Source organism: Anolis sagrei, chromosome 6, assembly GCF_037176765.1.
Source record: "Anolis sagrei isolate rAnoSag1 chromosome 6, rAnoSag1.mat, whole genome shotgun sequence".
In the NCBI taxonomy this organism is placed as follows: Eukaryota; Metazoa; Chordata; class Lepidosauria; order Squamata; family Dactyloidae; genus Anolis; species Anolis sagrei.
Window position 1 is genome coordinate 28,029,384 of NC_090026.1, and position 14,406 is coordinate 28,043,789.

General features: G+C 40.6%; 1 protein-coding gene across 1 annotated transcript in view; it reads right to left on the reverse strand.

Annotated features, from left to right (window-relative positions):
- Positions 1-14,406, reverse strand: part of MYBPC2 (myosin binding protein C2) — a 78,531-nt gene that overhangs the window by 34,569 nt on the left and 29,556 nt on the right. The window contains exons 2-4 of the mRNA XM_060780707.2: positions 5,319-5,402; positions 998-1,027; positions 226-303 (exon numbers count right to left, since the gene is read on the reverse strand). Coding sequence (XP_060636690.2) covers positions 226-303; positions 998-1,027; positions 5,319-5,402 — 192 coding nt within the window. The remainder of the gene's footprint in view (positions 1-225; positions 304-997; positions 1,028-5,318; positions 5,403-14,406) is intronic.

The following is a 14,406-nucleotide window of genomic DNA, read 5'->3' on the forward strand; positions in this document are numbered from 1 at the left end:
TAAAATGAGCCACCCAGAACTGAACACAATACTTCAAATGAGACCCAGCTAGTACAGAATATAGTGGGGCTATTACTTCCCTTGCCTAACAATAGAACTAGCTTCTAGAACATGGCTATACAGCCCGAAAAACCTACAACAACCCAATAGAACCAGTCCTGGGTCTGCAGAGAAAGTAACACCAGTTATCCAAAAGATCTGTCGCTGTACAGCTTCAACACTCACCGCTCTCAATTAGCACACTTTCTGGCTTCTGAATAAAGAGTCCGTCGGACTGAGTGGAGGGCTCGCCTTTCTGCTCCTCTGGAAATGAAGAAAGAAGGTTGTTCACTATATATTTTTGGCAAGTTATGAGCAAAACTAGTGCTAGATTATATGGAGATGCTGAGATACTTTGTTTAGGGGTCCTAAGGGGATATATAGTCTGCCACAGTTCAGGTAGCAATAGCATAATGTGTGGAAATTGGAAAGGCAAGTACTCATTCATGAAAGGGTTCAAAACATTTCGCTTTTTTGAGGTGAAGAAGTAGATGGTGCCTTCCACATCCCACTAATTCAAAGCCAAACAAGTTCATGAGGATCATAAAATTTCTTTCTCATTCATGGGAGTAAAAATACAATAACAAATTATAATTCATAGACCTTGCATGGCATAAAAAGTATGTTCCTTGAGACATTGGCCTTGCTCTGACTAATGGTAGGAGCAGCCAGTTCTTTAGGCTATAAGAGGCATGGGCAAACTTCAGCCCTCCAGGTATTTTGGACTTCAACTCCCACAATTCCTAAGAGCCGGTAGGTTCTTAGGAATTGTGGGAGTTGAAGTCCAAAACACCTGGAGGGCTGAAGTTTGCCCATGCCTGGGCTATAAGGATGTCCATCTCTATATAGCAAGTACATAAACCCTCTGAATACATATGTTTTGAGCCTTGCAATATGCAAGCTAACTGTTCATTATTTGTCATAATAATAACTTACTTCTAAGTTATGGTAGACTTACCCCCTTCTGCAGGCTGCGCTGGAGCATCTGCTAAAGGAGGTAAAAAAAAGGAAAATGTTAGATCCTTGACACTGTCCCTGGCGTCATCCTACTTTTGTCACAACTGCAAGCAACGTTTCCAAATATAGCAAAGCCTACCTGGAGCTTGTACATTTGGTGAATATCCTTAGTTGTAATGTTTTCATGTTAATCCCATTTCTATTATCTTCTAAATTATCACTTTTGAAGAATAACTCCAAACCTCTTGGCATAAAAACACACTACAGGATGATGTGGTTGGCTCAGAGACCATCCCAGAATGTATTCATTAGAAATAAATGTGAGGTGTAGAAACAGATTACATTAGACGTAACAGTTAACAATGTGCAAATTTCTTGGCCTTCTCTTCCCCTGCCATGTCTACAGGGAGAAGATTACAAGAGTTTGATAAAACATGGTTTAGTGTTAAAATTTAAATCATAAACTACAGTTAATCACAACAGTTGTTGGTTGAAACATAACTTATGGATGGAAACCAGCTTGTTTCAACTAACTACAGTTAAGACTAAGCATAGTCTTAACTGTGACTATGCTTAGTCTAAACTGTAGCACAACTAGCTGGTAGCTAGCTGCATTAAATCACTACTGGTCATGAGTTCGAAGCCAGTCCGGGACGGAGTGAGCCTCCGACCATTAGTCTAGCTTGCTGTCAACCTTTGCAGCCCAAAAGACAGTTGCATCTGTCAAGTAGAAAATTTAGGTACTGCTTTATGCGGGGAGGCTAATTTAGCTAATTTACAATGCCATAAAACCTTCCAGCAGCATGCAGAAGAATGAGGAAGTACTCCATCAAAGGACTCGGTGTCACAAATGGACAGTGAAGCGGCAGCTCCCCCTGTGGCTGGAATCGAGTCAGAATCGAGCATACCCTCATGAAGCTGGAATAGCTGGAATATTACATTGCCTCTGTGTCTGTCTATAGATGTTGTATGTCTAATTGGCATTGAATGTTTGCCATGTATATGTGCATTGTAATCTGCCCTGAGTCCCCTGCGGGGTGAGAAGGGCGGAATATAAATACTGTAATTAAATAAATAATACTTTTGCAGGACAGATGTAGTACTAGATAGTGGGCAGTCTGAATGAATCAAAAGGGACAATCCAACCACAATGCAACTGTGGAGAGACACAACAGCATACCCAAAAGTGCTTTTATCCTACCATATATGTGCACTATCCCTGGAGAAGAAACGTGAGGATAATGCAGGACTCTGCTTTCCAAAATAGTTTTAGAGGGGGGAAAAAAACACTGCACAATGTCAACTATAGCTAAGTATGGTTTGAAGTATGGTTTGAAGCTGTACACTATACCATAATAATAATAAACTTTATTTATATCCCACCCTCTCTCCAAACAGGACTCAGGGCAGCTTACAGAAAATGTAGCATTGTTTGTCTCTCTCCTTCTATGGAAATAAACCTATACATTTAGCTAAGAATGGAATGATCACAATTTCCTGCAATTGCACGCAGAGATCAAGGTTTCAGAGCAATCAAATAAAAAACTGTAGGACCAGATGCTTAAAATACATGACAAGTCTATGTTTGGATTTTGTATTTGGCTAGGCTGTTAATATCCTTTTCAATTACATCTCGGCAGCATGGTGTGTCTTGCAAAAATATATAAAAAGATGAGAGTCATCAAAGCATTCATTCTTACTGCACCAGCATTTCTAATTAAAGATATCATCTTACATACTTGTAGTTCATTTCATTAAATCAGTCTAGCAGAATTGTGCACATTATGAGTTGGCAGCTTTCTAGAGCAACCTACCAGCCTGTGCAGATTGGGGGAGGAGAGATAGTGTGTCTTTGCCCAGGTTTCTGGCAATAATGTGCACAAAAGCTCCTATTTTCAGTTTTAGAATTCAAGTCCAGATGAGATCTATCAAGCTGAATATCTGCTTCTTATCCAGCACAGATTCACATTAATTCACACAACTGATTGGAAATATGCCCCGTATATGGCACGTATGAGATTTCCTAGGAATCCGTGGCAAGTACTTCTTCAGCCATTTGTTAAGGAAAACAAATTTTGGAAAATGATGTTCCTTTGTTTATTAATTATCACTCTCGGGGTCTCTCATGAGTTGGCTTTATTTTCTGATCCACTTATTCCATTTATATCGAATCCAAGACTGCCCTATTCCTATTTTCTTTTCTTTTTTCTATTTATTTATGTATTTATTGTATTTACGTCATTTTTCCCTGCCTTTCTCAACCAAAATGACTCAATGCAGCTTACAGCTCTGTCAAAAATCAGTAAAAATATATCCCACAGTTAAAACAATTAACTGTTTGTCGATAAAATACATAAAACAGTATACGATTTTTTAAAAAAACATATAAGGTGCATAGTTCAATTCATCGGATACCCTTGCTCAAATCCTTAATTCAGACCATGTTGAAACCCGTAGTAACTTATTGGACCGGGTTGTGGTGCAGCTGGTTGGGAGTCAGCTGCATTAAAATCACTACTGACTGAGAAGTCATGAGTTCGAAGCCAGCCTGGGTCATAATGAGCTTCTGGCCATTTTTCTAGCTTGCTGTTGACCTTTGCAGCCCGAAAGACAGTTGCAGCTGGCAAGTAGGAAATTTAGGTACAGCTTATGCGGGGAGGCTAATTTAACTACTTTTCAATGACATAAAACTCTCCAGCAGCGTGCAAAAGAATGAGGAAGTACTCCATCGGTGTCACCAGTGGATGGTGAAGTGACAGCTCCCCTGGTGGCCGGAATTCAAAAAGCATACCCTCATGAAGCTGGAAAGTTAAATAGCCTCTGTGTCTCTGTCTATAGATGTTGTGTGTCTATGGCATTGAATGTTTGCGTTGTATATGTGCATTGTGATCTGCCCTGAGTCCCCTGCGGGGTGAGAAGGGCAGAATATAAATGCTGTAAATAAATAAATAAATAAAATATTCTTTGAACACTTGTGTGCAAAGCCAAGTCTTTAGCTTTTTTTCCCTGAAAGCCAGAAGGGATGGAGCCTGCTTGATGTCGCTGGGGAGGGAGTTCCACAGCCTAGGAGCCACCACTGAGAAGACTCTCACTCTCATCCCCACCAACTGCGAAGAAGGTGGGACCGAAAACAGAGCCTCCCCAGACTATCTTAAAGTTCTAGTAGGCTCATAGCAGGAGATGTGTTCAGACAGATAAGTTGGACCAGAACCATTTAGAACTTTATAGACCAAGACCAGCACTTAAAATTGGGCTTGGTAGCATACCGGCAGCCAATGGAGCTGACACAACAGAGGAGTTGTGTGCTCCCTGTACACAATCAGCAGCCAGTTTGAGACATAATGGGAACAGTAACACAAAACAAAGCAATTTTCTAAGAAGTCATTAAATGCCACATGCCGCAGTGGAAATAAGAACCCGTATATACTCGAGTATAAGCCGACCCGAATATAAGCCGGGGCACCTAATTGTATTTTTTTTTAAATAAAAAAAAAAGCTGGGAAAACTTATTGATCCGAGTAAAAGCCGAGGGTGGGAAATGCAGCAGATACAGGCAAATTTCAAAAATAAAAATAAAAATACAGACCAATAAAATTACATTAATTGAGGCATCAGTAGGTTCATGATTTTTAATATTTAGGTGAAACTGTGATTTAAGATAAGACTGTCCAACTCTGATTAAACCACTATTCCAACCTTCTTCAATGTAAATGTGCTTATGTATCCTTCCAATAATAATAAATAGAGCAAAATAATAACTGTAATAATAATAATAATAATAATAATAATAATAATACATAGGGTAAAATATAAACGTTAACAACAATAATCCAGTAATCAAATAATCAATATAGTTGGAGGGAAAGGCACGCGTGTGGTGAAGAATGAGGAAAGAAAGGCATGTGTGGGGCGAGGGAGAAGGAGGGAAAGGCACGTGGGGCACGAGGGAGGAGGAAAGAAAGGCACGTACGGGGCAAGGGAAGTAGAGGGAAAGGTGCGGAGGGATGAGGGAGGAGGAAAGAAAGGCACATACGGGGCGAAGGAGAAGGAGAAGGAGGGAAAGGCGTGCAGGGGACGAGGGAGGAGGAGAGAAAGGAGAGCTGGGTTGCTGTGTGAAGAGGTGAGGGTCCTGCCAGGACCTTCACCCGAGTATAAGCCGAGGGGGGCTTTCTCAGCCTAAAAAGGGGGCTGAAAACTCAGCTTATACTTGAGTATATATGGTATTTCAGTTTCTCCCAAGCATGTAATCATTGGCATTATAATAGTGAAGAATTACTGTACTTTCCGCTTCACCACGTCAAAAATTTAGCTCCTCGTCCCACCTTTTGGTTCTTCTTTCTTCTCTTCTTCCTTCTTCTCTTCTTTTTTCGGCTCCTCTTTCTTCTTCACTTCTTTCTTCTTTGCCGCTGAAAAGGGATGAACACAAGGCACATCAGGACAGAGGACAAAAGTAGTGAATCATCTCGGTACATGAGGATGAATGTGAATGTTGTTTCAAAACATAGATATTATGTGGCATTGGCACCTACAAGAAAAGACTGCAGCGTATGGACTTTTGTTTGGGTTTTTAGCCACTCCGTTTTGTTCCTTTCTCTCTCTGTTTTCATTCCTCCCACGTTTTTATCAGAAGTAACAATGCAGACGGTGAAGGTGAATTGCAAGGCCACAGAAAACCTTTATTAATACTCTTGCAGAAAGATGGCAAGGAATGACAACAGGAAAAAAAGCTGTCTATACAAAACAACCTGCAAACAAATGATGATGGTGCTAGGTTTTTGGGAGGCTGTGAGACAGCCTTTCCAACCTGGTGCAGTCCTGATGAATTGAATGGACTGCATCCACCCATCATCCTCAATCTGATTTGAGATGCAGAAGACTTCCAAAAGCGCCAAGCTAAAAAAGACTGACCATAGGAAAGAAATTATAGGATTACCTATTATGGGAAACATAGCTCAATATTGTGCAATCTGGAACCACATTTGTAGCATCTTTAGATAATTACATAAGATTTTGGTAACTATAAAGCACATGTGTCAAACTCAAAGCTTGTAGGGCGAATCTGGCCCGCCACGTCATTTTCTGTGCACTCCAGATGCTGGACTACAGCTTGTATATTCCTTATCATTACACATCATGACTAGAGCTGGTTGGGGTTGTGACACAATAATATCTGAAAGGCTGAAGTTTGTTCTGTTTAGTCAGGATAGTGGGGTTTGCATCTAAATACAAGGCTTGTGGATATGACTGGCTGGCCTTTAAAAAGTCATCAATCTTTCCCCTCAGAAGCACAAGTGCTCTTGGGTTGCAATTTCCATTATCCCCAATCCACATGGCGGAACATCAAAAGTAACGTTTTTTGTCATTCAGTAACATCTAGGGACCAAAAATGGGTAAAAACTAAAGAACACTGGCCACTATGTAAAAATCTATAATTGTCTCTCTGCATCCACAGATTCTCCATTCATGGATTCAACAGCCCCTTGAAAGCACCCACAAGGCTGATGTGGCTGTCAATAATGTATCTCCCTCTATGATCAACCTCAGAGGCTCAGATCGTCAGAGAAGGCCATGCTCTTGGTCCCACCCCCCTCGCAACCACGACTGGGGGGACGAGAGACAGTGGTGGCCCCTCATCTATGGCACTTCCGCCCCAGTAAAATTAGGTTGGCCCCCTCCCTCCTGGCCTTCAGAAAAAAAACTAAATACATGGCTCTGGGATCAGGCTTTTGGTCAATAATGGGATCAGTGCAATAAGAGACTATAAATTAACTTAATTATGACCTAGACTGACCCTGGAATATGACCTGGATTATGTAATTTTAATTGTTGTTTTAGTGTTATATTTTAATTGGTTGGTTGTAATGTTTTTGTTTATTCATTGATGTATGTATACATGCGGCACTGAATTGTTGCTTTTGTGAGGCTGCCTTGAGTCCCCTTCAGGGTTGAGAAAAGTGGGATACAAGTATGGTAAATAAATAAATACATAAATTAAATAAATAAAAATGAGTTTGACATCCCGGTCTATCCTAATCTAATGCATCTCTGGTACACTGGGTAGACTATGACTGCCATCATTCTCAACTAGCACTGGATAATTCAATCTGATTGGAGAACCAAACCAAAAGGAGCCAGGCTTGAAAATTCTGTCCAAAAGAAAATAAAATGTGGAATTAATTATTATGGGAAATATAACACAATATTGTGCCATCTGAAAGAACACTTGTAGTATTTCTACCTGACTGCATAAGATTTTGATAGCACTAAAGTTCCTTAATATGCAAAGCCCATAATTTATCAGGTATACATAGGGCTTAGCAACTGATCAGCATGATACTGACAATAATCTCATTGTCCTGAGGAGAAAAGTGATCAGAATAAACTTAGCAAACTTGGATAACTGAGATTTGGTTCCAGGACCATGGACACCAAAATCCACAGACACTCAAGTTCCGTTATATACAACAGCACAGTAAAATGATGTCCCTTGTTATAAAATAGCAAACAATTCAAATGAGTGCCAGAGGGAGCCTGAGTATTTATGAACTGGTGGGAGGCCTAACAAGTTATATTTACAAATCAGCGTAGAACTTGGCGCATGGCAAAATCAAGGTTTGCTTTTTAAAATTTTGGTCAAATCCGTGGATACAGAACCTGTGGATACAGAGGGCCGATTGCATTCAGAATTTCAAATATAGTACACATTTTGAGATCCAACCGAAAATTGTGAAATTAATAGAAAATGAACTACTGAAATCACTGACCGTAATGTTTCTGTTATTAATATTGATAATTGATAAATCTGTGCATGATTAACACAAGTGACAACATACAATCATTCTGTTTGAGTCTTCTGGTGATAAACCACAACTTTGAACTACAGCTTCCCAACCTTGTAGGGGCTCTACAAGCATTAGGTCACATACGCACCCCATCCCATCCCATGCTACTCCTTCTTGAGTACAATCTACCGTATCCCTTGCGCAGCCATTCAAACCTTGGGCTACTTTAGAGCTTTCCACATCTCCTAAGTGTAAATGTGTCCACTGAGGGTGTTAATCCAGAGCAAGGACCCTAATTACCACCTATAGAAGAAGGAAAAGGGGATGGTGGGATTTGGATTGAGCGGGCAAAACAGGGAGACTGTAAAAGAAGACGTAATTACTAGCAACGATACGCTTAAAGAGGATGGCCTCATCTGCAATGACAGATAATGCAATGTAGCTCTTGCATTAGCCTGGAACATCCAAACGACACACTTAGGGCCCTTCCACATAACCCTATACCCCAGAATATCAGGGCAGAAAATCCCACAATACCTGGTTTGAACTGGGATATCGGAGTCCACACTGCCATATATTCCATTTCAAAGCAGATAATCTGGGATTTTATTCCGCTGTGTGGATGGTGCCCTAGGTTAAAGCGGCTTAACCCAAGTTAAGCCTTTTTCTTTGGCTTGAATCTGGATTTTTAAAAAATACTCTGTAAGGATCCAGATTTGCCATTAAGTATTTGATCACTGAATTGCAACACTGGAGAACAGGGTTTGAACCCCGGTTTGGCCATAGAAACCCACTGGGTATCCTTGGACGAACCATATATTCATAGCCTCAGAAAACCCTGTGGGATGTTCACCTTAAAGTTGAAATGAGTCAGAAAATACTTGAAGGCGCACAATACCAATAATAAGGCTTGAAAGCACACAATAAAGTTCTGTGGCATTCAGGAAAACAGTATTGCAATCAAATTAGTAAAAAAAAAAAATTTAAACTTATTGAAACATTAATCATGTTGATGGTCTAAAAAGGCCTCATTGATCAGGCAGGAAAACAATTGATACAAATGTTAATCTGTGTTCATATCAATATTTTTACTCTTTATTCCAGGGTTGCTTATACACTTTGTTTCTATTTTCAAAAAGCACATAAAATCAAAGCAATTAACAATTGTTGAACACTCCATGATTTACATAAAGTATCAAATGCCCCAAAGCAGGGCAAACTAAATACATTTTTAGTGCTATTAAAGTATTTTTTTATTATAACATAAGCATTATTAAATAATGTTGCAAGTCGCTTCTGGTCGCAACTTACAACAGTGTGGAACACATCTCACCATGCTAAAACAGTTGATGTGGCTTTTAATAAGGCATTCCGCATTATCACAGGATGTCAACACCCTATACCACTGGAGAAATTATACTGTTTAGCCATTATTGCACTACCTGACATCCGCAGGGAAGTAGCAGCCAATAATGAAAGAACCAAGTCAGTGACATCTCTGGCTCATCACCTGTTTGGATATCAGTCAGCACACCAATGCCTTAATTCAAGAACTAGCTTCCTAAGATCTACAGAGATACTCGCAGGAATACCTCAGCAAGCGAGAGTCCAAAAGTGGCAGGCTAAACTAGAACCTCAACTCATGGATGATACCAGATGAGAGACTCCTCCCTGGGCACACAGAATACTGGGCAGCTTAGAAAGCGCTAAACAGACTGCGCTCTGGCACCACAAGATACAGAGCCAACCTTCAGAAATGGGGCCACAAAGTGGAGTCCACGTCATGCGAGTGTGAAGGAGAGCAAACCACAGACCACCTATTCCAATGCAGTTTGAGCCCTGCCACATGCACAATGGAGAACCTTCTTATAGTAACACCAGAAGCCAGCTACTGGTCAAAGGACATTTAGTATAATGCCAAGTTTTAAAAACTTTGTGTTTTTTAAATACATTACAACTGCACTCTCGGTTCGCTTCTGATACGATAAATAAATTAGTAGATAATAGCCCTCTGCTCAGAGGAATGAAGGTTACACTTAGGGTCCTATATCTCAGAATATCAAGGCAGAAAATCCCACATTATCTGTTTTGAACTGGCTTATCTGAATCCACACTCAGATAATGTGGGATTTGCTGCTTTGATATTCTGGGATATAGGGCTGTGTGGAAGGGCCCTCTGTTAAAGTTATATATGAGACATGGTATTAGGAATGACTGTCAGCAGTGAACTCGGTTGAAAATTAAATGCAGGAAAGTTTGGCAGAGACAATTTTTATAATTAACCCGAGCCATTAATCAAACTCTTGTTGATAAGACAATCATTAAGCAAACTGGCACTAAACGAGCCAATTAACACCTATGATCCTTGTCTGCAAACAGTGGAAATCTGCTTTTAAAATAGTTGTTTACAAATATTAATCTACAGATTAATTAACAAACTCATACAAATATTTATTTAATCAAGGAACAACATCGATTAATAGGGTGATATTCCATCTGATTTTTACCTGTTCCTAAGTTCTAGAGTTATAGAAATAATGAAAAGAAACAGGTGGCATGTTTCTAAAGGCCATAAGCCTGTGGCAAACTTTGGAGAGGAAGAAGGATATTTATTTTCAAAAGGAAGTTTATTTCAGATGTATCCAAATTTTGCACTGGGGGTGGTTGAATTAAGCAGATTGACTCTTATCTATGACCAAATCTGGATCTAATTCAGGATAGATAGATAGATAGACAGACAGACAAACAGACAGACAGACAGACACTCTCTTTCCATTAGATCCAAATTTCACAGTCCTTCAGTAGTCCCAATGAGTTCTCTCTGGATTTGTGTGAGCCTGGCTTTGAGAAAACACACTCAAAAATATCTGTTCCTTAAATGCCTATTTTTAAAAGAAAGCGAAGGGGCTGACCTTTTTCTCAGGTCACTGTCGTCCAGCCTAGCTTCTGTGCATGTCCAGAGTCCCTCTGCCATACCACAAATTGAAAGCATTCCCAGGGGATTAAGAGGAAGGGTCTCCAGGTACGGTGGCGGACTCTCCACACGGATTTGTGACCCAGCGCCTCTCCTTTTAGTAAGCAAGGCCTTTCGCATGACGCCGTCCCTGTTCCATTCCCACTATGTGCTGAGCTCGCACTCCCCACCTCCCAATAAAGTCATCAGCTCTGACTCGCAAACCCCTAATATAGCCTGGTGCAGAGTGCTGAGCCATCACTGCCAGCGATCAATAATAATAACCCATCCCTCTTGGTCCAATGGAGCATAGAGCAGAGCGATGGAAAGGTCCAGCTGCTGCCAGGACTCTGCCAGAACCTGCGGGGATCTGCTCAGCTCTAGGATGCTTTCCATAGCTCCCAGTGAGAAACTAGAGTGTGAAGGGGGAAAATGGGTCCTGTCGGATTTTTGGCTTCCTCCTGCGAGTTAAAATATACCAGTGGCAACAACAGGGAGCGAATCCTTGCTCCCCTTGCAATCATGCACACCTCCCTTGGAAAGTTGCTTCACTGATGGAGACCACAGATGCATCTACACCAGTATTTCTCAACCTGGGGGTCGGGACCCCTGGAGGGGTCACCAGGGGGTGTCAGAGGGGTCACCAAAGACCATCAGAAAACACAGTATTTTGTGTTGGTCATGGGGGTTCTTTGTGGGAAGTTTGGCCCAATTCTCTTGTTGGTGGGATTCAGAAAGCTTTTTGATTGTAGGTGAACTATAAATCCCTGCAACTACAACTCCCAAATATCAAAATACACCCCCAACCCCACCAGCATTCAAATGTGAACATATTGAGTATTTATGCCAAATTTGGTTCAATGACTGAAAATACATCCTGCATGTCAGATATTTACAGGGCGATTCATAACAGTAGCAAAACTACAGTTATGAAGTAGCAATGAAAATAATTTTGTGGTTGGGGGTCACCACAACATGAGGAACTGTATTAAGGGGTCGTCGCATTAGGAAGGTTGAGAAACACTGATCTACACTGCAGAATTAAAGCAGTTTGAGACCACTGGCATGGATCAACGCTATAGTTTGGTGAAGCATCAGCATTCTTTGGTAGAGAAGGCTAAAGATCTTCAAGGATGATACCATATTTTCCAGACCTCCCTGAATATCAAACCAGAGACATTTCGCATGTGAAATAGACATTTTACTGCCTTTCTCTGGGTTCATCTACACTGTAGAATTAATCCAGTTTGACACTGCTTTAACTACCATGACTCAATGCTATAGAATCATGGGAGCTGTGGTTTTATGAGATCTTTAGCCTTCTCTGCCAAAAAGTGCTAGTGTCTCATCAAATGATAACTCCCAAGATTCCATAGCAGTCCTTCAATAGACCCAACACTTACAGTGATGTCAAACTGTGTTAATTTTACAATGCAGATGCTTTCAAATGGGATCCTTTTTATAATCTCAGGTCAATGTTCCACAGAATTTCAGAGGTGGCTCTTTTTACTTCTCCTGCCTGTATTCCATAATATAAAATCAAATAAAACCTAAAGGGCTCTGGTTTCCATTTGTTTATGCCAACTCTCCTATATCAAATGCCCATTTTCCATCTACAGCATGGTTTAAAGTAGTCTGTCTAGATGCTTGAGACACCTCCATCCATGCAAAGTGCATCAAATTTCGACTGATTTCAGTGCTGTCATGTGTCCTTTACAAGTAACATTCCCTTAGCTGAAGGACACTTCAGGCTACCTTTGATTTATGATCATTTGATGGGAGGGTAAAGTCCTTGAAGCTGACAATCAACTGTTAGCATCCAGATTTCAAGTTACGGAATCATCCCACGATATCGAGAAATACACTCATCTCTCTAGTTTTGACTTTTGTGGATTTGATTATTCAGAGATTTGATTTAAAATGGTCTCTCTAGAAATCTCTAGGTTCTTCAGTGGGATTCTGCGTTGGGTTTCCAGTGGAAGTTAACCATAGAGTCACACTTAGACATTCCTACACATTCTTTCTAAATGTGCCTGTCTACATATCAATCAATATATACAGCTCTGTGCCCTGTTTATCATTTTCTTTCCTTTCTTTCAGTGTTTTCCCTTCTTTTCCATGATTTATTGACAACCACTCTCCCTTACTCTGTTGAATACAAGCCAGAAATAGATAAAGGATTACCACTGTGCATTAAAAAAATGTACCCGTCTCAAAGCAGGCCAGTATTTCTTGTGTTTCATCACCTCATGTGCCAAAATGAATCATTTCGTCTGTGAGTCAGCATCAAGGAGAAGGAGGAATAAAAAACTAGCTGAGAGCTGGCCTTGCTTCATATTTGTTTGTTTATTTATTTATTTACTCTATTTATATCCCGCCCTTTTCGACCCCAAAGGGGACTCAAGGCTGCTTACAGCAGAGGCAAAATTCAATGCCATAAACAATTCGACAATTAAATAATATTTAGTTAAAAATCTAAACGAGGTTAAAAGCCATTAAAACTTAAACAATACCACTTACAGCTATAAAATCACCTTATCACCATCAAGATTGGGCCATTCCAATGATTGTTAATCCAAGTCATCTATTGCACTGTATTAGTTGCCGAAGGCTTGGTCACAAAGCCATGTTTTCACCTTTTTTCTGAAAGTTTGTTTAGATTTACAATGTAGCACAAGAGCTGGCTACATAGCGGGAGCCCTATGGAAATCTGGGAAATTGGTGCTGCTATACTCAAGACCCCCGCTTACTTATGGAGGCCCCATTAATTTCATAGGGCTTTCCTGCCAGCCTATCAATTCAAAAACATATAAATGTGAGTAGATAAATAGGTACCGCCTCGGTGAGAAAAGGCAAAGAGACTCTCCAAACAATCTTGCTGGCCACACAACCAGGAGGTCCACAGGCTCCTTGGCTTGAAAATGGAGAAAAGCACCTCCCCAGAGCCAGAGATGAGCACCGCCTCCAAAAGCTGGAAATGAAAGGAGAAGCCTCTGCCTTTGTTTGTGTTTGTCTTGCCAATATATGTAAAAGCTGTAATCCACTCTGAGTCCCCAAGGGGAGAAGGGTGGGATATAAATAAAGTGTATTATTATTATTATTTGAAACACAACAAGATTAGTACACAGCAAACAAGATCACTATGCTGGTTGTTGTATTGGATCACATGTCGGACACTTCCCAAGTGTCTAGGACTGTGTGATGTATTGGCAAATAATGCATGCAGATCCCAGTAGGGTGGCATTTTGCAGCTGATAGATGGTAATTTGGTCAGTGCCAATTGTGTTCAAGTGCAGGCCAAGGTCTTTAGGGACTGCACCCAGTGTGCCGATCACCACTGGGACCACTTTTACTGGCTTGTGCCAGAGTTTTTGCAGTTCAATCTTTAAATCCTCGAATCGTGTCGCCTGGGATTGCAACATCGATCAGCCATACTTGGTTTTTTAACACGATCGTGAGGTGAGGAGTATTGTGCTCCAAAAAAAGTGTATTATTATTATTATTATTATTATCCAAGGGGAAAAAAACTCAGGGGCAATTTTGCCAGTCCCTTCCTCTGAAATATAACCTAAAGTACCTGTAACAGTGGTTCCATGGAGCACCAGTGGTCTACAAGAACTAAAATATGGTCCGCGGTCTCACCGTTACTACACCATTGCAAAGAGAGTAACTAGC